The 26716-nt window shown below is 42.2% G+C and overlaps 1 protein-coding gene across 5 annotated transcripts in view; it reads right to left on the bottom strand.

Moving 5' to 3' along the window:
- atm (ATM serine/threonine kinase) overlaps positions 1-26716 on the bottom strand; it is a 103488-nt gene that overhangs the window by 67215 nt on the left and 9557 nt on the right. For 4 of the 5 annotated variants that reach the window (XR_009828239.1, XR_009828240.1, XM_062067314.1 and 1 more), the window contains exons 4-22: positions 26124-26269; positions 25872-26036; positions 20151-20316; positions 19552-19790; positions 19315-19484; positions 19071-19240; positions 17241-17594; positions 16964-17155; positions 16795-16896; positions 13313-13544; positions 13106-13237; positions 11890-12015; positions 11731-11820; positions 8932-9100; positions 7458-7651; positions 7317-7396; positions 7088-7243; positions 2622-2697; positions 2418-2548 (exon numbers count right to left, since the gene is read on the bottom strand). Coding sequence is in view for 3 of the 5 variants with exons in the window: in XM_062067314.1 (XP_061923298.1) it covers positions 2418-2548; positions 2622-2697; positions 7088-7243; positions 7317-7396; positions 7458-7651; positions 8932-9100; positions 11731-11820; positions 11890-12015; positions 13106-13237; positions 13313-13544; positions 16795-16896; positions 16964-17155; positions 17241-17594; positions 19071-19240; positions 19315-19484; positions 19552-19790; positions 20151-20316; positions 25872-26036; positions 26124-26269 (3090 nt within the window). In the remaining 2 variants the exon portion in view is untranslated. The remainder of the gene's footprint in view (positions 1-2417; positions 2549-2621; positions 2698-7087; positions 7244-7316; positions 7397-7457; positions 7652-8931; positions 9101-11730; positions 11821-11889; positions 12016-13105; positions 13238-13312; positions 13545-16794; positions 16897-16963; positions 17156-17240; positions 17595-19070; positions 19241-19314; positions 19485-19551; positions 19791-20150; positions 20317-25871; positions 26037-26123; positions 26270-26716) is intronic. The other variant, XM_062067315.1, reaches the window with a different exon arrangement.

Genomic DNA, 26716 nt, shown 5'->3' with positions numbered 1-26716 from the left:
CAGACATGACGTCATGCGGTGTTTACATAAGTAAACATGGCATTTTATATGACTTGCTTTTAACATTTTTATGACAGACCCTTCAAACTTGAAGGAAGCCCTGAAAGTTAAAAAAAAAAAAACTACCGTAAAATGTCAAATATCATGCTTTCAATGTCTAGAGCAGGGGTCACCAACGCGGTGCCCGCGGGCACCAGGTAGCCCGTAAGGACCAGATGAGTAGCCCGCCGGCCTGTTGTAAAAATAGCTCAAATAGCAGCACTTACCAGTGAGCTGCATCTATTTTTTTAATTTTATTTATTTACTAGCAAGCTGGTCTCGCTTTGCCCAACATTTTTAATTCTAAGAGAGACAAAACTCAAATACAATTTGAAAATCCAAGAAAATATTTTAAAGACTTGGTCTTCACTTGTTTAAATAAATTCATTAATTTCTTTACTTTGCTTCTTATAACTTTCAGAAAGACAATTCTAGAGAAAAAATACAATCTTAAAAATGATTTTAGGATTTTTAAACACATATACATTTTTACCTTTTAAATTCCTTCCTCTTCTTTCCTGACAATTTAAATCAATGTTCAAGTAAATTTATTTTTTTTATTGTAAAGAATAATAAATACATTTTAATTTAATTCTTCATTTTAGCTTCTGTTTTTTCGACGAAGAATATTTGTGAAATATTTCTTCAAACGTATTATGATTAAAATTCAAAAAAATTATTCTGGCAAATCTAGAAAATCTGTTGAATCAAATTTAAATCTTATTTCAAAGTCTTTTGAATTTATTTTAAAATGTTTGTTCTGGAAAATCTAGATGAATTAATGATTTGTCTTTGTTAGAAATATAGCTTGGTCCAATTTGTTATATATTCTAACAAAGTGTAGATTGGATTTTAACCTATTCAAAACATGTCATCAAAATTCTAAAATTAATCTTAATCAGGAAAAATTACTAATGATGTTCCATAAATTCTTTTTTTAAGTTTTTCTCTTCTTTTTTTCGGTTGAATTTTGAATTTTAAAGAGTCGAAATTGAAGATAAACTATGTTTCAAAATTTAATTGTCATTTTTTTCGTGGTTTCTCCTCTTTTAAACTGTTCAATTAAGTGTGAATATCATTAATTATTAATAATAACATAGAGTTAAAGGTAAATTGAGCAAATTGGCTATTTCTGGCAATATATTGAAGTGTGTATCAAACTGGTAGCCCTTCGCATTAATCACTACCCAAGAAGTAGCTCTTGCTTTCAAAAAGGTTGGTGACCCCTGGTCTAGACCATGCTTGAACCTACAGTCGTGATCAAAAGTGTACATACACTTGTAAAGAACATCATGTCATGGCTGTCTTGAGTTTCCAATCATTTCTTATTTTTTTGTGATGTAGTGATTGGAGCACATACTTGTTGCTCACAACAAACATTCATGAAGTTTGCTTCTTTTATGAATTTATTATGGCTCTACTGAAAATGTGAGGGTCAAAAGTATACATACAGCAATGTTAATATTTACTTACATGTCCCTTGGCAAGTTTACCTGCAATAAGGCACTTTTGTTAGCCATCCACAAGCTTCTGCTTGAATTTTTGACCACAAAATTGCTGCAGTTCAGCTAAATGTGTTGCTTTTCTAGACATGGACTTGTTTCTTCAGCATTGTCCACACTTTTAAGTCAGGACTTTGGGATTCTAAAACCTTCACTCTAGCCTGATTTAGCCATTCCTTTACCACTTTTGAGGTGTGTTTGGGGTCATTGTCCTGTTGGAACACCCAACAAGACCCAACCTCCGGGCTGATGGTTTTAGCTTGTCCTGAACAATTTGGAGCTAATCCTCCTTTTTCATTGTCCCATTTAAAGCACCAGTTCCATTGGCAGGCCCAGAGCATAACACTACCACCACCATGCTTGACGGTAGGCTTGGTGTTCCTGGGATTAAAGGCCTCACCTTTTCTCCTCCAAACATATTGCTGGGTATTGTGGCCAAACAGCTCCATTTTTGTTTCATCTGACATCACATGGACAAAGATAAGACCTTCTGGAGGAAAGTTCTGCAGCACATTTGCTCACATTTCCAGTAGAGCCATAATAAATTCATAAAAGAAGCAAACTTCATGAATGTTTTTTTGTGACCAACAAGTATGTGCTCCAATCACTACATCACAAAAAAATAAGAGTTGTACAAACGATTGGAAACTCAAGAAAGCCATGACATGATGTTCTTTACTAGTGTATGTACACTTTTGACCACCACTGTACCTCTCCAGCGACATGGCCACAGCTTGAACCTACCTCTCCAGCGACATGGCCACAGCTTGAACCTACCTCTCCAGCGACATGGCCACAGCTTGAACCTACCTCTCCAGCGACATGGCCACAGCTTGAACCTACCTCTCCAGCGACATGGCCACAGCTTGAACCTACCTCTCCAGCGACATGGCCACCAGCATGCGGACTTGATGGTGGGCGTCCGCCAGAAGAGACGGGAGCAGAAGGGAGACGGGGCGCTCCTCCTCTCTGATGCTCAGGATGGCCCACCTGCACCACGGGTCCGCCTGGAGGGAGCAGGGAACATCTTCAACATGCTGAGGAACCTTGGTCACCTTCTCTCCTGAGAGCCTGACTTGCCTCCAACAACTCCACCAGACACCGTGCTAAGGCGGCGCGCGCGGCTGAGGTGCACTTCCCCGTCTGGCTCAGATAACTACAACACAAGAACAAACACAAGTCAGACACGACGAGGGTCCGATGCAACCTTTTCACTTCCGATACCGGTATAGACCCTATACCAGGGGTCACCAACGCGGTGCCCGCGGGCACCAGGTAGCCCGTAAGGACCAGATGAGTAGCCCGCTGGCCTGTTCTAAAAATAGCTCAAATAGCAGCACTTACCAGTGAGCTGCCTCTATTTTTTAAATTGTATTTATTTACTAGCAAGCTGGTCTCGCTTTGCTCGACATTTTTAATTCTAAGAGAGACAAAACTCAAATAGAATTTGAAAATTCAAGAAAATATTTTATAGACTTGGTCTTCACTTGTTTAAATAAATTCATTATTTTTTTACTTTGCTTCTTATAACTTTCAGAAAGACAATTTTAGAGAAAAAATACAACCTTAAAAATGATTTTAGGATTTTTAAACACATATACCTTTTTACCTTTTAGATTCCTTCCTCTTCTTTCCTGACAATTTAAATCAATGTTCAAGTAAATTTATTTTTTATTGTAAAGAATAATAAATAAATTTTAATTTAATTCTTAATTTTAGTTTCTGTTTTTTCGACGAAGAATATTTGTGAAATATTTCTTCAAACTTATTATGATTAAAATTAAAATTAAATAAAATTAAAAATTAAAAATTAATCTGGCAAATCTAGAAAATCTGTAGAATCAAATTTAAATCTTATTTCAAAGTCTTTTGAATTTCTTTTAAAATTTTTGTTCTGGAAAAGCTAGAAGAAATAATGATTTGTCTTTGTTAGAAATATAGCTTGGTCCAATTTGTTATATAGTCTAACAAAGTGCAGATTGGATTTTAACCTATTTAAAACATGTCATCAAAATTCTAAAATTAATCTTAATCAGGATAAATTACTAATGATGTTCCATAAATTATTTTTTTTATTTTTTTCAAAAAGATTCGAATTAGCTAGTTTTTCTCTTCTTTTTTTTCGGTTGAATTTTGAATTTTAAAGAGTCGAAATTGAAGATAAACTATGTTTCAAAATGTAATTGTCATTTTTTTTGTGTGTTTTCTCCTCTTTTAAACCATTCAATTAAGTGTAAATATAATTAATTATTAATAATAACATAGAGTTAAAGGTAAATTGAGCAAATTGGCTATTTCTGGCAATTTATTTGAGGGTGTATCAAACTGGTAGCCCTTCGCATTAATCACTACCCAAGAAGTAGCTCTTGCTTTCAAAAAGGTTGGTGACCCCTGCCCTATACCATATCAGCAGAGTCACTACGCACGCCTAGCTTGTGTGCTATCGTGTGCTTAGCTGCAATCTCATGCTACACTAGCATCACCAGTAGTAATGTCGCGGATGTGTTTTACTCTTCACTTTCTCCAAATCATGAGTAAAGTTACTCAGAAGTATATATGACTACTAAAGATCGACCGATTATCTGTGCTGATATTTGGCATTTATCCTTCTTTTCACGAGTACAACAGAACTACATCAGCACACACAACATACACACATACAGTACGATACCAGTATTTAAAAAATAATTAGTCAGGTAAATATTAATAACCACTGTTCAAGCTCCCGCCCTTTTTCCCTGCCTGAGAAAAGCTATTTTTGTCTAATTACTCTCGTCAATAATCCTCCCCAAATAAGTTTTGATATTTGAGTTTTATGTTAGAATTATTCTCTGGTCTACTCAGCTGCTTTTATTGCGGCCACGCCCCCTTTCTCTCCTTGTAGAAATTGTCACAACTTCCAATTTCTGCCAGGAAATCCAGTTTTTGTCCTTCTTTCCTGGCGTCTTCCTACCGTTTCGTTTATTTTCACTACTGCAGCCATCGAGACACACAACATTCGGAGCGTCGGCTCATTACAGGAGCGCCACGAGTTTCATGTTCCGTCATTCAATCAAATAACGTGGTAGAGATGGATGGACATGAAGACGACAGAATAATGCAAACTTTGTGTAAATATCTTGACGAATATGCGATAGGAGAATTGTTTTTATTTAAATGTTCGCAATATTTCAGGAGGAAACCTTACAATGTATTAAATCCATAAAGTGTTATAAAATGTCATAATTTGACCAATTTTCCCAGGAATAAATACCTTGACAAATATGCGATTATTATATAAGTAAAGAAAGTGAGGCAGCAGCTCACACGTTCTCATACTTTCTGTAACATCCATGAAGAAATTATGTCAGTCATCTTGAAAAATGTCTCAACTATAATCTACGTGAAAGAGCCCAGAATTGTTTTTATTTAAATGTTCACAATATTTCAGGTGGAAACCTTACAATGTATATGTATATGTACATATATAATATTTCATATTTTGACCAATTTTCCAGAGAAATCCAGTTTTTGTCCTTCGTCCCTGGAGTCTTCCTACCGTTTTGTTTATTTCCGCTACTGCAGCGATCGAGTCACACAACATTCGGAGCGCGGGCTCATTGAAGGAGCGCCACGAGTTTCATGTTCCGTCATTAATTGAAATAACGCGACAGAGACGGATGGACATGAAGACGACAGAAAAGATATCTTTGACAAAAATGCAAACTTTGTGTAAATAACTTGACGACTGTGCGATTATTATAGAAGTAAAGAAGGGAAGGCAGCTGCTCACACGTTGTCATACTGTCTGTAACATCCAGGAAGAAATTATGTTAGCCATCTTGAAACATGTTTAATCTATGTGAAGGAGCACAGAATTGTTTTTATTTAAATGTTGACAATATTTCAGGAGGAAACCTTAAAAAGTATTAAATCCATAAAGTGTTATCAAATGGAGTAGATGAGTTATTGTGATGTAGAGAAAAGTCAAATTATGACTAATTTTCCCAGGAGATGTTCCATATTTAGAATTAAAATGTTGATGCTCCTCTTAGACACACCTAATTAAGGTGTTTGATGTTTTTTGATGATACTTGTTGGAAGCAGATCAGAATCATATCCATATTTAAGTGTTACTTCTTTCTAAACTCCTATAGTCATATAAAGAATAGCTAGTATTCTTCCTTCTTTTGAGTCTCATAGTAAGGTGTTGGCCTTCTAGATTGGAATGTGTCAGAGTAGAGATAACTCGGAGTAGTCTAAACAAAGGGAGTGGGGGCGAGGGACAGAGGGAAGATCACGGGACTTCCGGGGGTTTGAGGGGAGACCGAGCTAGACCGGGCTGGGGAACGCTGGTGTGCTAGATTGGTCTCACGTTTGTCCTCTAAGCTTGGAGAATAAACCACAAAATACCAATTACTGCCTGTTGATTGAATATAAACATCAGCTTATGTGCCATAAAAAGAATCTGGGAGAGACTAGCAATTTGAATTCCCCATTGGAGGAATGCTGGTCAACGCAACAATTTGGGGGCTCGTCTGGGATGGCACGCTGTTGATTGATGACTTCTTGCAATCTTCTGGACAGACTCAATTGGCCAATTCAAGGTAAGCAGAACCTTTCTTTTTAGATAAAATCTGCGTTAGGAGTCTGTCCTGAAGTCTGTAAGTCAAACACTGTTTTGTAATCCCAGGCACAGAGTGGTGATTTTGATAGATTGATTGCATTTTTGCCCTGTCCGCCATTTTACATAATAGTTGTACATAGTGGTCAACTCATGTCATTGTGTCTTGAATCTTTCATCTGTGCCTGATAAAGTTCTTGGTTAAAGTGCGTCCGTATATTAAATTCGCAAGGTTAAAGTCCTTCTGAAGAATACGGTAAAGTTCTTGGTTAAAGCCTGTTCGTATTTTTAATTCTGAGGTTGGAGTCCTTATTAATAATACGATAAAGTTGTTGGTTAAAGTCTGTTCGTATTTTTAATTCTGAGGTTGGAGTCCTTATTAATAATACGATAAAGTTGTTGGTTAAAGTCCGTTCGTATTTTTAATAAGGACTCCAACCTCAGAATTAAAAATACGAACGGACTTTAACCAACAACTTTATCGTATTATTAATAAGGACTCCAACCTCAGAATTAAAAATATGAACGGACTTTAACCAAGAACTTTACCGTATTCTTCAGAAGGACTTTAACCTTGCGAATTTAATATACGGACGGACTTTAACCAAGAACTTTATCAGGCACACAACATCAAACATTTTGTCACTACTGGTCCCACCTTTCCGAAAAAAAGATGTTAAAAAAAAACTTAAATCCTTGTCAGCTGTTTACTGAAATATAATATTCATGTTTAAATAACTTATACTGCAAATGAATATCACCTCCAAATATCTGTAACATTGACTACTAATAATTGGTATCAGTATCGGCCCTAAAAAACATCAGTCAATCTTTAATAACTACATTTAAAATGTTTCAAACTCTCCAATGATAACCTGCTACTAAACAACGTTCTGTCCTTTCTGCAGCGAATGTAGATGATGTAGTAATAAAGGCTACAGACCAGAACCCTGCCAGCACTTGGAGAAGGGAGCCTTGCACATGTTTCATCTCCACTTGCACGTGATGAGTTCTGCCCAGGCTTCTGATGGAGGGCAGTAAAGCCAGAAGCAGAGCAACACAGACCTCCTGGTCCTGGCGATACAGAGAGCACAGGTCCCTGTGAAGACACCACAAAGTTTAGGTGACATCAAGGACACTTCCTGTTGATGCTGTGAAGAAGAGTTTCCTACGCCAGAGGACGCAGCAGAGCGTCAAACTCCTCCGGGGTGAGGCAGTCGTCAGCAGGAAGCCTCTCCAACACAACGAGGTACTGAAATGGGAACCTTTTGGTCAGAAGCGTGTCAGGATGACCTCCAGCTGATGCTACCCACCATGTTTAGATGTAAGGCCTTGCCGGGATCGATCTGCTCCACCAGCAGCAGGAGCCTGCGGCGCACCTCCTGGGGCTTGAAGAGTTGGCCGCTGACGGGCTGCATGGAGCCGCACTCGCACAGAAACTCCAGGATTCCCAGGAGAGCAAGATCTTGTTGGGCCAAATGTTGGTCAGTTAACAGGCTCTTTGCACCTTCAGAAAGACAGCTCGGGTTTGCATGTTGGTATGAAATAAGGATTAGTTCACTCATTAACTTTCTCTCTTGGCTCTAGACAAAGGCGGTCGCGGTCGCACTCCCTCCCTTCTCCAAGTCTGCCCTGCTTGCCTCTTTTTGCAATGCTCTCCAAAATCTAAACAATGGAATTGATCAACTGTCCTCTCAACAAAATTGACAAAACCTCAGGTTTAGGGAACCGGTGTGTCTTGTCGGAACGGCTGTTGCTGGACACATGACGGACTCATGGGAGGAGAGGAGTGCCGCGTGCCGGCCGAGCCTTTCAGTCCAGGACATTTACCTATTCGGAATCATGATAACAAGACATCTGCTGTTTGCCCTGATGTATCGACAAATTGGCAGATGCTGGCAGCCGGTCAAAGTACCCCAAAGCTGCCACGAATGATTGGAGGATGCGGGAAGAACTATCGACACTCAGACTTTTGAATTTGAGGACCAGAAGTAGACAATTAGAGTGAAATATTTGAATTAGTTTTCGCTCGCTCAAACACAAAATCATTCTAATCTTGATTTTCCCTGGCTGCTACGTGGCAAGGTGCAGTTAAGATGGAACAAACTCCTTCCCTGTCAACAACAACTGGAAATATCAACTTTGTTCCTTGAACACCGCTTGCAGAGCGACTCCAGGCCTACAGACTTAACACACACACACACTGTGGACCATGGCTACATATGCACACATACCCCCACCCCTAATCCACACCTTTGCCATCGCTTCACCCCACATGGTATGACAGAAAACGGCGCAGTTCCCCTAATGGCTGCTTCCCCCCCTCCTATTGCAAGTCCTGTGGTTTCCGTGTCAACACGTGTGTAAGTGCTTATCGGCTATAGGGTGTTTGCCCTCTCGAACCATAGGAGCCCAGTCTGAGATCGACTTTTTTAACCCATCCACCCCCAGTGTCTTTTTCCCACCTTTGGCGCCATGAGTGACGACCTATTTCCTGTCCTGTCTACCTGTACAATGTTCGTCTTTGTTGTACTTGTGCAATGACATTAAAGAGCATACCATTGATTGTTCGTGTTACGTGATAATCTGAATGGAACCCGTAGAGAAGAACTCTGACATGAAGTGTAGCTACAGCCACAAAGACTTCAGTTATGTCCCATCTCCTCCAGGCATTTTGCTCAATATGCCATTCAAACAGGAGCTCAGAACATTCACAGAGTTCTTTCATCAGACTGTTGACACATTTGATACTTGCTACTAAATGTGCCAAAGTGTGCTACATCTCACCTGGTGCACTCGAGGCTTCATTGTTGGGTCTCTGGGTCCCCAGGTGGGACTCCTCGTCCTCTTCAAACAGAGGGATGTCATCGCCATGCTGCGTTCTGCTCATTTCCCAGTCGTCGTCGGTGGATTCTTCTTCATCCACAACAGACACTTTGCGAGTAGCACTGCCTAGCTGAAGAAACAAGGACACTTTCAACGTGTGATCTAATCTCATTTCTACACACTGTAATCAGAGTGAACGATTAAACCTGGCTAGAGAATTATCGGGCCTGTATTGGGAATTGTGAAATCCGGTAACATTCAAAAGAGCAAGTCAAAAGCCAAGGGATGTGTGGACAAAATACAGTTTGTTTATTCCAATGGATCGAAAGATCTAATTAGACGGATTACAGGTAGTAGTACTTTGTAGTACCAATGCTCTGGATAGCAGTTAAAGAGATAACAACAAACCATTTGGCAGTGTTTACAGTCGATCTATTGGCAATCACAGCAGCACTACAGTGGGTAGAAGAGTCACCGCTAAAAAAGGTGGTGGTCGGCTCTGACTCAAGGTCAGCTTTAATCTCTGTTCAAAATTTGAGATATAGTTAATGACATATACAAAATAGTGTTCAGGGTTGAGAAGGTTCCTATGGGAATAAAGGACAATTCATTGGCAGATCAGCTGGCAAAGCAGACACCAACGCTAGAGTAGCTCAGTAAGACCCAAGCAAAATCATTTATTAAAAGGAAAACTTTTGAAAAGGTGGCAAGTACATTGGGACATGAGTACAACAGGGAGACACTTATATGCAATAGAGAACACAGTAGGAGCGGGAAGAACTCTAAGGGGGAGCACAAAAGAGGAAGGAATCATATCACGCATTAGATTAGGACATTAATCCATCAAATCTAATCTAATAAACCATTGCACCTTGTAAACAAACACCCAACAGGATTATGTGACAGCTGCAATGAAGTAGAGTCAGTAGAACATGCAATCATTCATTGCAAGAAATACAGTAGAGATGGGAGAAAATGAAGACAGGAAGTTAAAAAAACATGCATCCCAAAAAAATTAGTGAGGTTTCTACAAGAGACGAGAATATAATTTGTATGGGAATGTGTGAAGGATGGAGAAGGGAGGGAACTCTGGTTCACACTCCAATACACCTTTAAGGTTGAGTGCCGATAGAATAAAATAAAAAACACTTCCATAAAAGGCGAGAGTACTCATACTGTGCTACAGGTGGGCTTGGGTGAGCAAATCAAGCGCTCCTCTTCTCCTGTCATAAACTGCCCCTCATCTCATAGTTGATCGGGTGCGACTTGTTCACTGTTTCAGAGGAAGACATTCTGTCTGCTATTTGCACCAAATGTTCAGTAAACATTTGCTGAAACGGCAATATCGCTACCAAAGTGTTTAGAAAAGCCTAAGAAGACACCTGCTGCTAATAAAGACAGCAACAAACATAGGTGTGCACAAACTATCCTTCATAATAACATAAATACATTATAGCAGACCTGGGAATTCTGCGGCCCGTGGGCCGCATCCGGCCCTTTGTGCGTCCCTGTCCGGCCCGCGTGAGGCCAATTATAAATTACAAAATAAATTTTAAAAAGTATCTATGTCGAGTGTGCAATACAACAGTGCTGCTTTTGTTTTGAAAATCGTTATTTGTATTACTTCCGTGTGGACGTATGCGCGTGCGTGATTGTGAGTGAATGTGAACAGCTGCAATCACAAATTACAAAATAAAGTTGAAAAAACATCTATGTGCTGCTTTTATTTTGAAAAGTATTATTTATGGGCGTGTGTCCGTGTGTAACCTGCGAGTGAAGGTGCACATGCAGCGACAAGAGATGCACGGTTTACACCCGAGATGCTAAAAAGAGAAAAGTTGATGAAGAATGGCGTGTTTTCAACAAGACATGGACTGCCAAGCAACGTTCCCTCTAAGGTGCGCGCCTGCGCAATTGCGCACTGCTCAAGCGTCCGCTGCACACAGCAAATATATGCCGCGCACCAAATCAAATCCCATCTGAATTCTAAACAAAATAAACACATTTATTCTATGTAATTTTGCAATGCAACTTTGAGTGACAGTGACAACAAGCGGCCCTAACGGTGTTCGTCAACACCGTTCAATTGAACACCGTTCAATTATTGTAACGTCTATCAAGATGCTTCGAGGACAGGAATTATATCCATCACTTTATTGAGCAAAACTGTTTATATTCGGCCATAACCACACCAAAAACACGAGTAAAACAATTCTATCTGGAAAAACTAGTCATTTTCTGCCGTACAAACCAGGCCAAAAGCAACTTGTCATCTGTCACCAACACGCATAGCACTAAACCACTGGTGCGTTTATGGCCACACAAAAAGTCGGGACAACTCAAACACCACACAAAGTTACACTATGACTCCTCAGTCATACGTGTGCTTATTTTACTGTCATTTATTATTAATGTTAATTTATTTATATTAGTCATGGAATGCTGTTACACACACTATGTTGAAGTATTACTATTATTATTAATTATTATTATTATTATTTATCTTACGGTATATATCAAAAATAATATTGAGCAAAATTTAATTGAAATATTGTGGATGTGGCCCTCCAGCAGTGCTCGGGTTGCTCATGCGGCCCCCGCTAAAAATTAATTGCCCACCCTTACATTATAGGCTATCAGTCTTGAGAAGCAGGAAGTTATCTCTATTGGTTTATAACAAATATATATCATGCATCCCTAACTGTAATACACCTTTACCTGCATATATGATTGTGTTTTTAATATAGAATAAAACATTACCAAAAGTTTGTAGATCTCGGCCAGTTCGCTGACAAGACTGGCCGGTAGGGTCATTAAGAACAGACGAGAGGAGACGGTGCAAACCTTGTCCTGGTGAGAAGAAAACACTTCATGTCGACAAGCCAAAGTAATAATAAGACATTAGAAAGAGATACACACCTGGTTAGTTCTTGAGGTGGACAGGATGCACAGCCGCATGATGGACCTCAGGGTGGTCATTGTGGATTCTTCACTCATCTTCACTTTCACGCTCGAAACAAATCCACTCAACTCCTGGGCCAGCGTCTTAAATGTCATAAATAAAGACGCAGAACAAGTGGGATGAAGGGAAAAGTAATGGCTGTAATGTGGCGTTGTACGGTATACCGCTAGTACAGGGGTCGGCAACCTTTACCACTCAAAGAGCCATTTTGGAAAGTTTCACAAATTAAAGAAAACAATGGGAGCCACAAAATTTTTTTGATAATTTAAAATGAAAAACACAGCATACAAAGCTTAAATTGCTTTGCGCTATGTTAACCAGGGGTCTCTGACACACGCACCGGCACACATCTTAATATGGAAATTTAATGTTAGTACGGCCCGCGACTTTTAATTGAATGGTGCTTGATAGCGTCTTTCTTGCCAACCCTCTCAATTTTCCGGGAGACTCCCAAATTTCAGGCTTTTAGCGCCCTCTACAGCCTGCCCAAACAGCGTACCTGCATGGCCACATGATGAATGCAGCTTTTGCTTGCTCACGTAAGTGCCAGCAAGGCATACTTGTTCAACAGCCACACAGCTTACACTGACGGTAGCCGTACAAAAACAACTTTAACACTGTTACGTTACAAATATGCGCCACACTTTGAACCCACACCAAAAAAGAATGACAAACACATTTCATCTGCACTGTAACACAACATAAACACAACACAACAAATACCCAGAATCCCATGCAGCCCTAACTCTTCCGCTCAACCGACGCACGGAGGGGGAGGGGGGGGGGGGGGGGGGGGGGGGGTTGATGTGTGGGGGGGTTTGGTGGTAGCGGGGGTGTATAATGTAGACCGGAAGAGTTAGGGCTGCATGGGATTCTGGGTATTTGTCGTGTTGTGTTACGGTGCGGATGTTCTCCAGAAATGTGTTTGTCATTCTTTTTTGGTGTGGGTTCACAGTGTGGCGCATATTTGTAACGTAAGTAAGTATACTGGGGAAACCGGGAGGGTCGGCAAGTATGCAGCTGAGCCGCATCAGAGTGGTCAAAGAGCCGCATGCGGCTCCGGAGCCGCGGGTTGCCGACCCCTGCGCTAGTAGTACTAATGAATTAAAAAAGGTACTCCAGCACCCCCGCGACCCCGAGAGGGCTGGTAAAATATGTGTTTTGAACGCTCACCTTTGCTTTAGTAAAGAGCTGTGAGCGTGTGGCCTCCTCCTCAGTCATACAGCCTGATGCCACGGAACATGCTAGAACCCCAGTCAGCAGACCGGCACAGCGCACCAGACACTCTGGGGGTGTGGACGGGTTCTGCGGGAGGACAATCTGCATAAATCTCCCTGTGATGTCCGCACAAACAGACGTGGCGGTTGTTCTTCGACTCACATCGGGAACGTAGCAGTTGAGCGTGTTGTCAATCATTAAGAGAAGCGACTGCTCCAACTTCTTCCAGAGGGCGGAGATGGCGGTGAAGTGTCCTTCTGCTGACGTCCTCTTCAACGTATTGTAAGCTCCGCCCACTTGTGACTGTGTGTTAAAAGTGAACTGCAGGTACAAGCGTTCTATCTCCTCCAGGTCGTCTTTGGCATTGGCTGATGGCCATTCTTGGAAAATGGCACTTAAAAGAAGAGGAATTAAAAGCAGAATCTGAATATCCAACCATAATAATAATAATAATAATAATACCTGGGATTTATATAGCGCTTTTCTAAGTACCCAAAGTCGCTTTACATGTTAAAAACCCATCATTCATTCACACCTGGTGGTGGTAAGCTACTTTCGTAGCCACAGCTGCCCTGGGGTAGACTGACCATGTCAGCGTTTTCCACAGGACTGAAATCTAATTGCGGGTCGTCTAATTTGCATAAGTCAGATCAGGTGCGTGTGTACGGAGATGTAACGATTCAAAGACAGTCCCATTATAATGTGTTTATGAGCGACTATCAATAAATATAGCGATAGACGCGTAATAGACATCAATAAAAAAATGTGTTCCATAAATTGTTTGATTTTTTTTTGTCAGGGGAAAGGTAAAGTATGGAAGCAAGGTTGGTTGCATGAACAAAGACACTCGCTCTCTGGTACCCGAGCAAGGCAGGAAGTGATCACGTGACACGCTAACAGCCAATCAGGTGACAGTGTCAACCGTCAAGGTTCCTTGATTCTTTGCATGGAGTGAGAAGACAAAGTCAAAATGAAGAAATTGTGGATTTGAGAGGAAATGTTTTTGGGATGTTTTCAAAAGGGACCGCAGTCAGACCAATGTGGTCTGTACATGATGCAAGACACCACACCACCTTAGCTCACCCTTTAGAGCACAGCTGTAACTTCCTGCCACTAAACTTGCACAAAATATTTATTCTCAGGTTTCTCTATGTTTACATTTTCACACTTTGCACTATTTTCTTACACTTTATGAAGCATTTCTTACATATTCCTTCATTTTAAGAGCTTATTGTTAAATGTTCAATGTGATTTTACTATTTTGTTGACATTGTTTGAGTCTTTTCCATGCTTGTGTTGACATTTCCTTTCTGCCTTGATAGCTGAGGGATTATAATCACAGGAAGTTACATTTCAAATAAAATATATTTATCCTCCTCCTTATTTTCCATAGGTGATAAAACAAGTCAATAATTATTGATATCGACCGATACATTAATAATATTTAAACAATTACTACAAAACAAAAATTCCTTTCCATAGTTAAATAAGAATAACAGGGAAAATTAATGTTACACAGACGTTATTTCCTGCCACTAAACCTGCAGAAAATATTTATTCTCAGGTTTCTCCATGTTTACATCTTCACACTTTTCACTATTTTCTTACACTTTATGAAGCATTTCTTACATATTCCTTCATTTTAAGAGCTTATTGTTAAATGTTCAATGTGATTTTACTATTTTGTTGACATTGTTTGAGTCTTTTCCATGCTTGTGTTGACATTTCCTTTCTGCCTCGATAGCTGAGGGATTCTAATCACAGGAAATTACATTTCAAATAAAATATATTTATCCTGCTCCTTATTTTCCATAGGTGATAAAATAAGTCAATAATTATTGATATCGACCGATATATTAATAATATTTAAACAATTACTGTAAAACTAAAATTCCTTTCCATAGTTAAATAAGAATAACAGGGCAAATTAATGTTGCACAAACATTATTTCCTGGCACTAAACCTGCTTAAAATATTTATTCTCAGTTTTTTCCATGTTTACATCTTCACACTTTGCACTATTTTCTTACACTTTATGAAGCATTTCTTACATATTCCTTCATTTTAAGAGCTTATTGTTAAATGTTCAATGTGATTTTACTATTTTGTTGACCTTGTTTGAGTCTTTTCCATGCTTGTGTTGACATTTCCTCTCTGCCTTGATAGCTGAGGGATTATAATCACAGGAAGTTACATTTCAAATAAAATATATTTTTTTCTCCTGTTCCTTAGTTCCTGTAGGTCATAAAAATGTTTTATAATTATTAATATCGACCGATATTTTATTAATTTTAAACGATTACTGCAAAAAAAATCATTTTCCATAGTTAAATAAGAATAACAGGGCAAATTAATGTTACACAGACGTTATTTCCTGGCATTAAACCTGCAGAAAATAGTTCTCAGGTTCCTCTATGTTTATAACCCCCCCCCCGCTACAGGGGGGGTTACCCACATATGCTGTCCTCTCCAAGGTTTCTCAAAGTCATTCACATCGACGTCCCACTGGGGTGAGTTTTTCCTTGCCCGTATGTGGGCTCTGTACCGAGGATGTCGTTGTGGCTTGTGCAGCCCTTTGAGACACTTGTGATTTAGGGCTATATAAATAAACATTGATTGATTGATACATTTTGCACTATTTTCTTACACTTTATGAAGCATTTCATACATATTCCTTCATTTTAAGAGTTTATTGTTAAGTGTTCAATGTGATTTTACTATTTTGTTGACATTTCCTTTCTGCCTTGATAGCTGAGGGATTATAATCCCAGGAAGTTACATTTCAAATAAAATATATTTTTTTCTCCTGTTCCTTAATTCCCGTAGGTCATAAAAATGTTTTATAATTATTAATATTGACCGATATATTATTAATTTTTAAACGATTACTGCAAAAAAAATCATTTTCCATAGTTACATAAGACTAACAGGGTAAATTAATGTTACACAGCCGTTATTTCCTAGCACTAAACCTGCAGAAAATAGAACACATTTGAAATAAAATGCATTTCTCTTGCTTCTTATTTCCCACAGGCCATAAAAATATCAATAATTATCGATATCAACTGTTGCGTCAACCAGCATTCCTCCAATGGGGAATTCAAATTGCTAGTCTCTCCCAGATTCTTTTTATGGCACATAAGCTGATGTTTATATTCAATCAACAGGCAGCAGTTGGTATTTTGTGGTTTATTCTCCAAGCTTAGAGGACAAACTGAGACCAATCCAGCACACCAGCGTTCCCCAGCCCGGTCCAGATCGGTCTTCCCTCAAACCCCCGGAAGTCCCGTGATCTTCCCTCTGTCCCCCGCCTGCTGTTTCCCCAGTCTAGCTGTGCTCCTTATCTTAGGAATGTAATGGCAGTCTCAACAAAGAGAATAAACAGCGCTCTGACTCTAACCAAGGACACTCGAATCCAAGCACTTTGTATCACACGAGACATTAGCTGATGTAAATATGACTATAGGAGTTTTTAGAAAGAAGTAACACTTAAATATGGATATGATTCTGATCTGCTTCCAACACAACCGATACAAAACACTTGTATCATGATAGAGTTCTCAGCGGTATCCCTCATCCCTAGCCACAAATAAATAAGGTATGGGAAACACTTCTTTATGTGGGACCAGCATATGTCACCTCACCTCTCTACATCCTCAGAACCCAGAAGAAAGTTGAGTCCAGCCCGGGTGTCTTTCAAAGTCAAGGAGAGCAGGATGTTTGCAATTATGTTATGAGGAAAGTCACTGCAGGAGAAGATATTCAATGAATAAACAAACAGAAGCACGAGCATGAAGGGAAAACTCAAGCCACCTGCAGATGATGGGATGAGGTCTGGAGCAATCCTCCACCTCGTCGCTCTGATCCGTCATCAGCAACCAGCCAATGAGAGTTTCCTTCAGGTTCGGTGAGCTCGATCCCTCGGGGACGCTCAGATGGTCCCGACTTGCACTCTTGGGGACCGGACATTTCAGCAGGGCCTGGGCCAGACAAATCACAGCGCTCCTAGGAAAAAACACATGCAGGGTCGGTCCAGAGTCGTCCCTGGTGACCATGAGCAGATATAGCAGGACAAAGACCGGAGACTCACTGGGATGGTTTACATACTGCTCCGGAGAAGAGCTTCCAGAACTCTCGGTCTACATTGACCAGTCCGCCTTTGACAATGCAGACCAGCAGGTCCAGACTGAGCACCTCCAACTGTGGCGAGCTGACCCCCCGCAGTGCCAGAGGCCACACCCGACTCCAGAGTCGGTCCAGCTCTGGCTTGTGGATTCGGGCCTGACATCGGGCCACCTCTCGTAAACAGCGCAGCACATACGGTCCCCTTTCTCCTCTGCGCTGCTCCGCTAGAAGCTGGTACAACGCCGACAGCAGGGGCACCGTCTCCCGGCTGGGCACCACTGAGGGGTACGTGGAGACGAGCGTTGCCGTGATCTGCAGCCTGACCAGTAAAAGTAGAAATTAACATTTTAGTAATCGCTCGTCTCAACCACAATTTTAGTCGAAGTGTTTGTTCGCCTAACTGCCTGTGCCTGGGTTTTGTCAAAGGTAAGACACTTTTACGGCCCTTATGCATTCTTGGAGTACGCTGGAGATGTCGCTAACCCCCACACCTTCTGTTGAGTTTTTGGAAAATCACTCCTTTATATTGCATTTGTCTTTAGGTCAAAGGCCACTCTTCAAATGGGTTTCTTTTGTTGATGCTGTCTACTGCCCTTTCCTTCCCCATTTCCATGTTCAGGCACCTTTTGAGCAAAACCAAAAAGAGGAAAATTGAGAGAGAAAAAACAAAACAAACATTTTTAATCAGCACAAAGTGCTGCCACGCAAACCCCGAAAGAAAATTTAGAAAATAAAGACTACATTTCCAGCACTATATTTGACCTTTACACTTATTCTCATCTACCAACTTCTTTTGGCTGTCTTTTTGACACTTGTCAAATGTAACGTACCATTGTTTCATTGGTAAATCATTTATTAACATTGCTATCATTGAACATGCAATATGAAATTATATAACATGCATGCAAAGAACTAAGAAAACATTTCTCATTTGGTAACTCTATCGTTGAGTCACGCCCCCTCAGGTGTCCTGACCTCTGTTTAAAATAGGTCACGTCAAAAATATCCCTTCTCGCTGGCTAATATTAAATACTCTACAACTACAACTGGTTCGGAACTAACAGTGTTCGGATTGTAATTATCCAATGATTAGCAGCAACGTGGACAGCTGTCGACGTTGTGGCTCGGAGACAACAAGTAAGCTAGCTAGATGGTTAACTAACTAGCGAGCTTGTTTCGGTGCCCTCAACCATGGTCTTAACTTTTTTCTTCTATTTATTTTGGAGCACTGAAACAAGCTTGTTAGTTAGCTTACCGTTTAGCTTGCTTACTTGTTGTCGCCTGCGTTCGCTAGTCACAACGTTGACGGCTGTCCACTTTGCTGCTAATCGTATTAGCTTGTCCTACAATTTAGGCAACTTTAGGCAAGAGGAACAGCGAGCACCTGTGACTGAGGAAAGGATCGTATTTTTATTGATATTTCATTAAAAAATACACGGACGTATTGTTTTGTCGCAAAAATTAATGTTTAAAAACACGGATTTCCGCGGGCATTTCACATGCCTCCATTTTTCATCAAAACACTTCTGGTTTTGCTAATATGAGAAAATATGTTTTGCTCGTTCTTCCTTCCCCTTCACCCAACCGCTCCTCTCTCATTCCTAAAAGCAATTGAAAATCTTTAAAGTGTCTTTGTCTCTCTCTCTTGCTTTCTTTCTGTAGCAGCGTAAAAATGTCTCCTCTGTAAACTGGTGTTATTTGGGATCTCAAATAAAATAAAATACCTAATAGACCTTAGCTTTCCGTGAACATTTCCTTTTTATACCGTAAACCAGGCGCTGTACTTTGCGCATACCATGGTATGATATCAAAGTCGCTACGCTGGTGCTGCAGGTGGCCGAAGAGGACGTCCCAGCTCAGTTCAATCCGTCGTCGCTTGCTCGGTGTTCCACAGATGGAACTAACTGTCTGGGAAGACCTGGGGGAGGCCTCTGTTATCTGAAGGTCTCGGTCCATGCTGAAAAGCTGGTGATAACAAGAAATAATTGTTTATAACGCCAACTTTCGTTTGCTTTCATCAGTTGACATGATCTTGTTACCTGGTGACAAATATCCGCTGTGAGCTTGATGATATTTTCTTTGACTCCAATGTGTCTGGTACCAGTGACGTACTTCCCTCGACTGCCAATCTGACCGATTTCTCCAACTAATTCCTCATGAAGGCTGTACAACAAACTCCGCCACCTGCTCCAGTCCTCAGCATGAGCGCCTGCAAAAAGACAATATTTACACACCTGAACTACGGCAAACTGCCAAAACGCCTGTCGTCTAAGGACCTGTTTCCTGGGTCTTGGCTCCTTCAGGATGGTGGATGCCAATCTGCAGGGTGAAGAATTGGACAATCTCCTCTTTCAGAGCATTACTGGGTCTCATGTCGGTCCACACACGCAGTATTGAAGGCAGAAGTTCCTCCCCCAGGCGGCACGCCCTGGTCCGACAGTTCTTTGCCACGGCTCTCAGGAAGGTGTTGAGTGCTGAGACGAGGTGCTCTAAGACCGGCAAGTGTTTCTCCTGCCTGATGATGATTGAAGGAATAAAAAACATTCACAGACCATGGAAACACGGACGCGGGCAAAGTCTTAGTCCTTGTTGTGCTGCACCTGAGAACTGCCTTTGACACACTTGACCATATTGTCTTGTAACAGAGCTTAGAACACTGGGTGGGAATCACTGGTACTGTTCTGAACTGGTGCCAAAAAGAAGCTTTCGCGGTAAGGACGCAAATTAACCTCCATAGGACTTATTTAATGTCGGAGAAACATGGTTCTCCACCCACTCCATGCGTAAACCTATGTCGTGATTTGGCACTATCTCAATAAAATAGACTGATTTGAGGAAGTGTGATCCGTGCAATAGAGGTATTGAAGTCCTTCACCTGGAATTGAGCAATGCCTTGGAGAAGAAGCTGAACAGGGTGCTGGTGAATCCGTCAGTCTGTACACAACAACCCCGCACCACCGTGTGGATCACCCGGCTCACCAGAACCCGGTTAATGGGTTTGGACGAGGAGTGGAACAAGCCACAGTACACGTCCAAAAGACCTGCAAAAGACATAAATAAAGGGTTGAAATGCTCGGTACCAATATTCGTCTCTTTAGTGGTTTTAGTTATATACAGTGGTGGTCAAAAGTGTACACACACTTATAAAGAACATCATGTCATGGCTGTCTTGACTTTACAATCATTTCTACAACTCTTATTTTTTTGTGATAGAGTGATTGGAGCACATACTTGTTGCTCACAAAAAACATTCATGAAGTTTGCTTCTTTTATGAACTTATTTATTCTTTAATTTCAGATAAACTTGTTCCATCTGACATCACATGAACAAAGATAAGACCTTCTGGAGGAAAGTTCTATGGTCAGATGAAACAAAACTGGAGCTGTTTGGTCGCAATACCCAGCAATATGTTTGGAGGAGAAAAGGTGAGGCCTTTAATCCCAGGAACACCATGCCTACCATCAAGCATGGTGGTGGTAGTATTATGCTCTGGGCCTGTTTTGCTGCCAATGGATCTGGTGCTTTAAAAGGGACAATGAAAAAGCAGGATTAGCTCCAAATTCTTCAGGACAAGCTAAAATCATCAGCCCGGAGGTTGGTCTTGGGCGCAGTTGGGTGTTCAAGAGAATAAATGATGGTTATGGTTTGAAGTCATATCCAACAATTGCGTCAGGTATGTGGAATGCGCTCCCAACAGGTATAAAAGAAAGGGCATCTCTATCCTCCTTCAAAACCGCAATAAAAGTTCACCTCCAGGCAGCTACAACCCTAAACTAACACCCTCCCCGGATTGCTAATAATCAAATGTAAACAATGAAATGCAGATACTTTTTCTTATGCCTTCTGATCTCTCTCTCTCTCTCTCTCTCTCTCTCTCTCTCTCTCTCGCTCCACTACTTGATGTCCATATCCCCCCGCCCCCTCCACGAACCGATTGGTACCGGGCCGCGCAAGAAATTAAAAAAATAAATAAATAAAATAAAAAATTTAAATTTAATTTTTTTAATTTTTTTTTTAATTAAATCAACATAAAAACACTATATATACATATTGTGTATGTGTATGTCAATATAGATCAATACAGTCTGCAGGTATACAGTCCGTAAGCACACATGATTGTATTTCTTTATGGAAAAAAAACCCACTAAACTAACACCCTCCCCGGATTGCTAATAATCAAATGTAAACAATCAAATGCAGATACTTTTTCTTATGCCTTCTGATCTCTCTCTCTCTCTCTCTCTCTCTCTCTCTCTCTCTCTCTATGTCCACTACTTGATGTCCATATCCCTTCCCCCCCCTCCACACCCCTGATTGTAAATAATGTAAATAATTCAATGTGATTATCTTGTGTGATGACTGTATTATGATGATAGTTTATATCAGTGGTCCCCAACCACCGGGCCGCGGACCGGTACCGATTGGTACCGGGCCGCGCAAGAAATTAAAAAAAAAAAAAAAAAAATTTTTTTTTTTTAATTAAATCAAAATAAAAACACCATATATACATATTGTGTATGTGTATGTCAATATAGATCAATACAGTCTGCAGGTATACAGTCCGTAAGCACACATGATTGTATTTCTTTATGAAAACCCCCCCCCCCCGGCGTTGACCGGTCCCCAGCTACAAAAAGGTTGGGGACCACTGGTATATATGATAGTATATATCTGTATCATGAATCAATTTAAGTGGACCCCGACTTAAACAAGTTGAAAAACTTATTGGGGTGTTACCATTTAGTGGTCAACTGTACGGAATATGTACTTCACTGTGCAACCTACTAATAAAAGTCTCAATCAATCAATCAATCAATCAAAGCAAATATTAACATTGCTGTATGTTTACTTTTGACCCTCACATTTTCAGTAGAGCCATAATAAATTCATAAAAGAAGCAAATTTCATGAATGTTTTTTGTGACCAACAAGTATGTGCTCCAGTCACAAAAAAATAAGAGTTGTAGAAATGATTGTAAAGTCAAGACAGCCATGACTTTTGCCCAGGGGCCGTACTTATCAAGCTTCTTAGAATTACTCCTAAGAAGTCTGCTAAGAGTTGACTTAAGAGTAAAGAAATTCTTGGCTGAAAGCTGCACTTAAAAGTTAGTTATCAAGCGTCTTACTCACACTTTCAGCGAAGTGTAGGACTGAATCTTAAGTGTCACACTCAGAGCTGAATTACGACATTACTATGTGCCGTAAACGCAATTTTAGGTGACGTCATTTCTGTGTCCATAGAAATGACCAATCACGGAAGGGAATCCGTTGTCTAAGAATAAAGAAATATCTTGGAAATATTTAAGTGGACAATGGGAGTGTATCCATCCATCCATCTTCAACCGCTTATCCGGAATCGGGTCGCGGGGACAGCAGCTCCAGCAAAGACCCCCAGACTTCCCTCTCCAGAGCAACATTTGCGACTTCCTCCTGGGGAATCCCGAAGCGTTCCCAGGCCAGAGAGGAGATGTAATCCCCCCATCTGGTCCTTGGTCTGCCGCGGGGCCTCCTCCCAGTGGGACGTGCAACGAGGACCTCCCTAGGGAGACGCTCGTGAGGCATCCGCACGAGATGCCCGAACCACCTAAGCTGGCTCCTTTCCAAGCGAAGGAGCAGCGGCTCTACTCCGAGTCTCTCTCGGGTGACTGCACTTCTCACCCTATCTCTAAGGGAGATGCCAGCCACCCTTCTGAGGAAACTCATTTCGGCCGCTTGTATCCGCGATCTTATTCTTTCGGTCATTACCCACACTTCATGACCATAGGTGAGAGTAGGAATGTAGATAGCTCGGTAGACCGAGAGCTTTGCCTTCTGGCTCAGCTCCCGTTTCGTCACAACAGTGCGGCAGAGAGACTGCAATACTGCCCCAGCTGCTCCGATTCTCCGGCTGATTTCCTTCTCCATCTTTCCCTCACTCGTGAACAAGACCCCGAGATACTTAAACTCCTCCACCTGGGACAGAGTCCTGTCCCCTACCCGGACTGTACAAACCATCGGTTTCCTGCTGAGAACCATGGCCTCAGATTTGGAGATGCTGATCCTCATTCCAGCCGCTGAACACTCGGCTGCGAACCGATCCAGTGAGAGCTGAAGGTCACGAACCGAAGGTGCCATCAGGACCACATCATCTGCAAACAGCAGTGACGCAACCTTTAGCCCCCCGAGACGTATACCCTCTCCGCCATGGCCACGACTCCGCCTAGAAATCCTGTCCATGAAAATCACAAACAGGATAGGTGACAGAGCGCAGCCCTGGCGGAGACCAACCCCCACTGGAAACGGATCCGACTTACATCCAAGCACCCGGACACAACTCTCGCTTTGGTTGTACAGAGATTGGATGGCCCTCAACAGGGTTCCCCTCACTCCGTACTCCCTCAGCACCTCCCACAAGATCTCCCGAGGGACGCGGTCATACGCCTTCTCCAAATCCACAAAACACATGTAGACTGGATAGGCATACTCCCAGGCCCTCTCCAGGATTCCCGCAAGCGTAAAGAGTTGGTCAGTTGTTCCACGACCAGGACGGAATCCACATTGCTCCTCTTGAATCTGAGGTTCGACTATCGGCCGGACCCTCCTTTCCAGTACCTTGGCGTAAACTTTCCCAGGGAGGCTGAGTAGTGTGATACCCCTGTAATTAGCACACACCCTCTGGTCCCCCTTTTTGAAAAGGGGAACCACCACCCCAGTCTGCCACTCCCTCGGCACTGTCCCAGACTTCCACGCAATGTTGAAAAGGCGTATCAACCAAGACAGCCCATCAACACCCAGAGCCTTCAGCATTTCTGGACGGATCTCATCAACCCCCGGAGCTTTGCCACTGTGGAGTTGTCTAACTACCTCAGTGACTTCACTCCGAGAGATCAACGTCGATCCCCCATCATCCTCAGGCCCTGCTCCTATCAGGGAGGGTGTGTCTGATGTATTTGGGTTCAGGAGTTCCTCAAAGTGCTCTTTCCAACGCCCCACGACTTCCTCACTTGAAGTCAGCAAAGTCCCATCCTTGCCGTACACAGCTTGGATGGTTCCCTGCTTCCCCCTCCTGAGGTGCCGTATGGTCTTCCAGAACAGCTTTGGTGCCGCCCGATAGTCCTTCTCCATGGATTCCCCGAACTGCTCCCACACCCTCTGCTTAGCCTCGTCCACAGCCACGGCCGCTGCCCTTCGGGCCCGCCGGTACCTTGCAACTGCCTCCGGAGTCCCCTGGGATAACATACCCCGGTAGGACTCCTTCTTCAGTCGGACGGCTTCCCTGACCACCACTGTCCACCAGGGTGTTCGAGGGTTACCGCCCCTTGAGGCACCTAAGACCTTCTGGCCACAGCTCGCATCTGCAGCTTTAGCAATAGAGGCTTTGAACATTGCCCATTCCTGTTCAATGTCCCCAACCTCCACAGGGATGGCAGAGAAGTCCCGCCGGAGGTGTGAGTTGAAGTCTTTCCGGACAGAGGACTCCTCCAAACGTTCCCAGTTCACCCGCACTACACGCTTGGGTTTGCCAGGTCTGTCCAGAGGTTTCCCCCGCCATCTAACCCAACTCACCACCAGATGGTGATCAGTTGACAGTTCAGCCCCTCTCTTCACCCGAGTGTCCAAAACATACGGCCTCAGATCAGCTGATACGATTACAAAATCGATCATTGATCTTTGGCCTAGGGTGCTCTGGTACCAGGTACACCTATGAGCATCCTTATGCTTGAACATGGTGTTTGTTATCGCAAGTCCGTGACTAGCACAGAAGTCCAATAACAATCCACCACTCAGGTTCAGATCAGGGAGACCGTTCCTCCCAATCACGCCAGTCCAAGTATCACTGTCATTGCCCACGTGCGCGTTGAAGTCCCCCAGCAAGACTATGGAATCCCCTGCCGGCGCCCCATACAGGACCCCATGCAAGGTATCCAAGAAGGCTGAATACTCTGAACTCCTGTTTGGTGCGTATGCGTATGGGAGTGTATATTTTGACAATAAACTACAAAATAATACAAAACAAACTAGTCCCCGCCGGCACTCACGCTACCGCTCCCTCTCTTCTCTTCTCTCGCCCACACACTCACTGACGTCACTCACCTCACGGCCACACACATACGCTACTGTCATAACATTTTCTTTCCAATTCATTAATTAGGCAACTAATTTGAAACTGGTGTGGGTGGCTCTATATATACTAGCCCACTGCAGACACATGCAGAAATCAACATGGAATCGAAAAGTATTAAATCTGTGACAAAAATAATACCCGCTCTGTCTAAACGATACCGTTTGGTCAGCTGCTCGTCATCAAAAAACAAACAAACATTGTTCCGTTCCCTGAACGTTCGCGCACGTCTCTCTCGCCTCAGTGCCATCCCCTGCTGGCAACTCCTAACCACTTAAGACACCTCTGAAGGTCTCTTAAATATCGTGGAGAGTAGGAGTGATTCTTAGACTTAAGAACGTTGATAAAAAGCTTTTATTCTTAAGTTTGAGAGTAGGACTAAATTTCGCAAATTCTCAGGACTTAAGTGTAAAATGGCACTCTAAGAAGCTTGATAAGTACGGCCCCAGGACTGCAGTTGTCTATGAGAAGTGTTTGATCCACGCTGCTACTGACCGAGCCACTGTTGGGGTGTGATGTCACACCAGTACTTGCGCACTGACAGGACTTCTTTGAGGAGGAGGCTGCTGTAGTCTTTGCCGTACGCTGCACAGGTGTAGGAGTTCTCCAGCGTGTCAATCACGTGCCTCAGCAGCTCGCCGCATTTCAGTCTAGGCCCGCCTGCGGACGACACCGCCACCACCGTAATCAACATGTCCGCCTGTTGCGCAATAAGCAGGGAACCTCCCACCCCTCACCAGTGCTTACGTTTGTTCGCACAGCGGATGAAGAATCTGATCAAACTGCTAATTTCGGCCATCTTCTTCTGACGGAGGGCCAAAGTAGTCGCTGTGACGTTGGATTTACTTGATTTCATGCCCTCCGTCTCCCGCTGCACGTAGCGCTGTAGGAACCTTACACAGGATACATTTGTGCAGATGAATCCACGTGAGAGTTAAAGGGGAACTTTGCATTCACAATCCTTATCTAAAGACAAGAACACATGTTTTTCTTTTTTTTGTGCATTCTAAATAGTCAAATATGGCAAGCATGAGGTGGCTAACAATGCAGCTCATGGGAGGACACTATTGCGCTCATAAGCCCTCAAAAAAACATCTAGCAACCGTCAACTATAATAATCAATTTTCATTTCCTGAGCTGAATATTGACCAACTATTAGCAATATTGTTATTATAAGCGCTAACGCCGACGATCTATGTTTAGCGGCGCCGTGATCACGGGGAGCTAGCTAGCTTATGCTGCTATGTTGACATACTGAGCTGCTGCATTGCCTCTGAGTTGGTGAAAGTTAATTGTAGATGATAAATCATGCCTCTCACCTGGATAGTAGAAGGTTGTGG

This window comes from Entelurus aequoreus, linkage group LG13 (assembly GCF_033978785.1).
Source record: "Entelurus aequoreus isolate RoL-2023_Sb linkage group LG13, RoL_Eaeq_v1.1, whole genome shotgun sequence".
In the NCBI taxonomy this organism is placed as follows: Eukaryota; Metazoa; Chordata; class Actinopteri; order Syngnathiformes; family Syngnathidae; genus Entelurus; species Entelurus aequoreus.
This window is presented reverse-complemented; position numbering and strand designations above follow the sequence as displayed.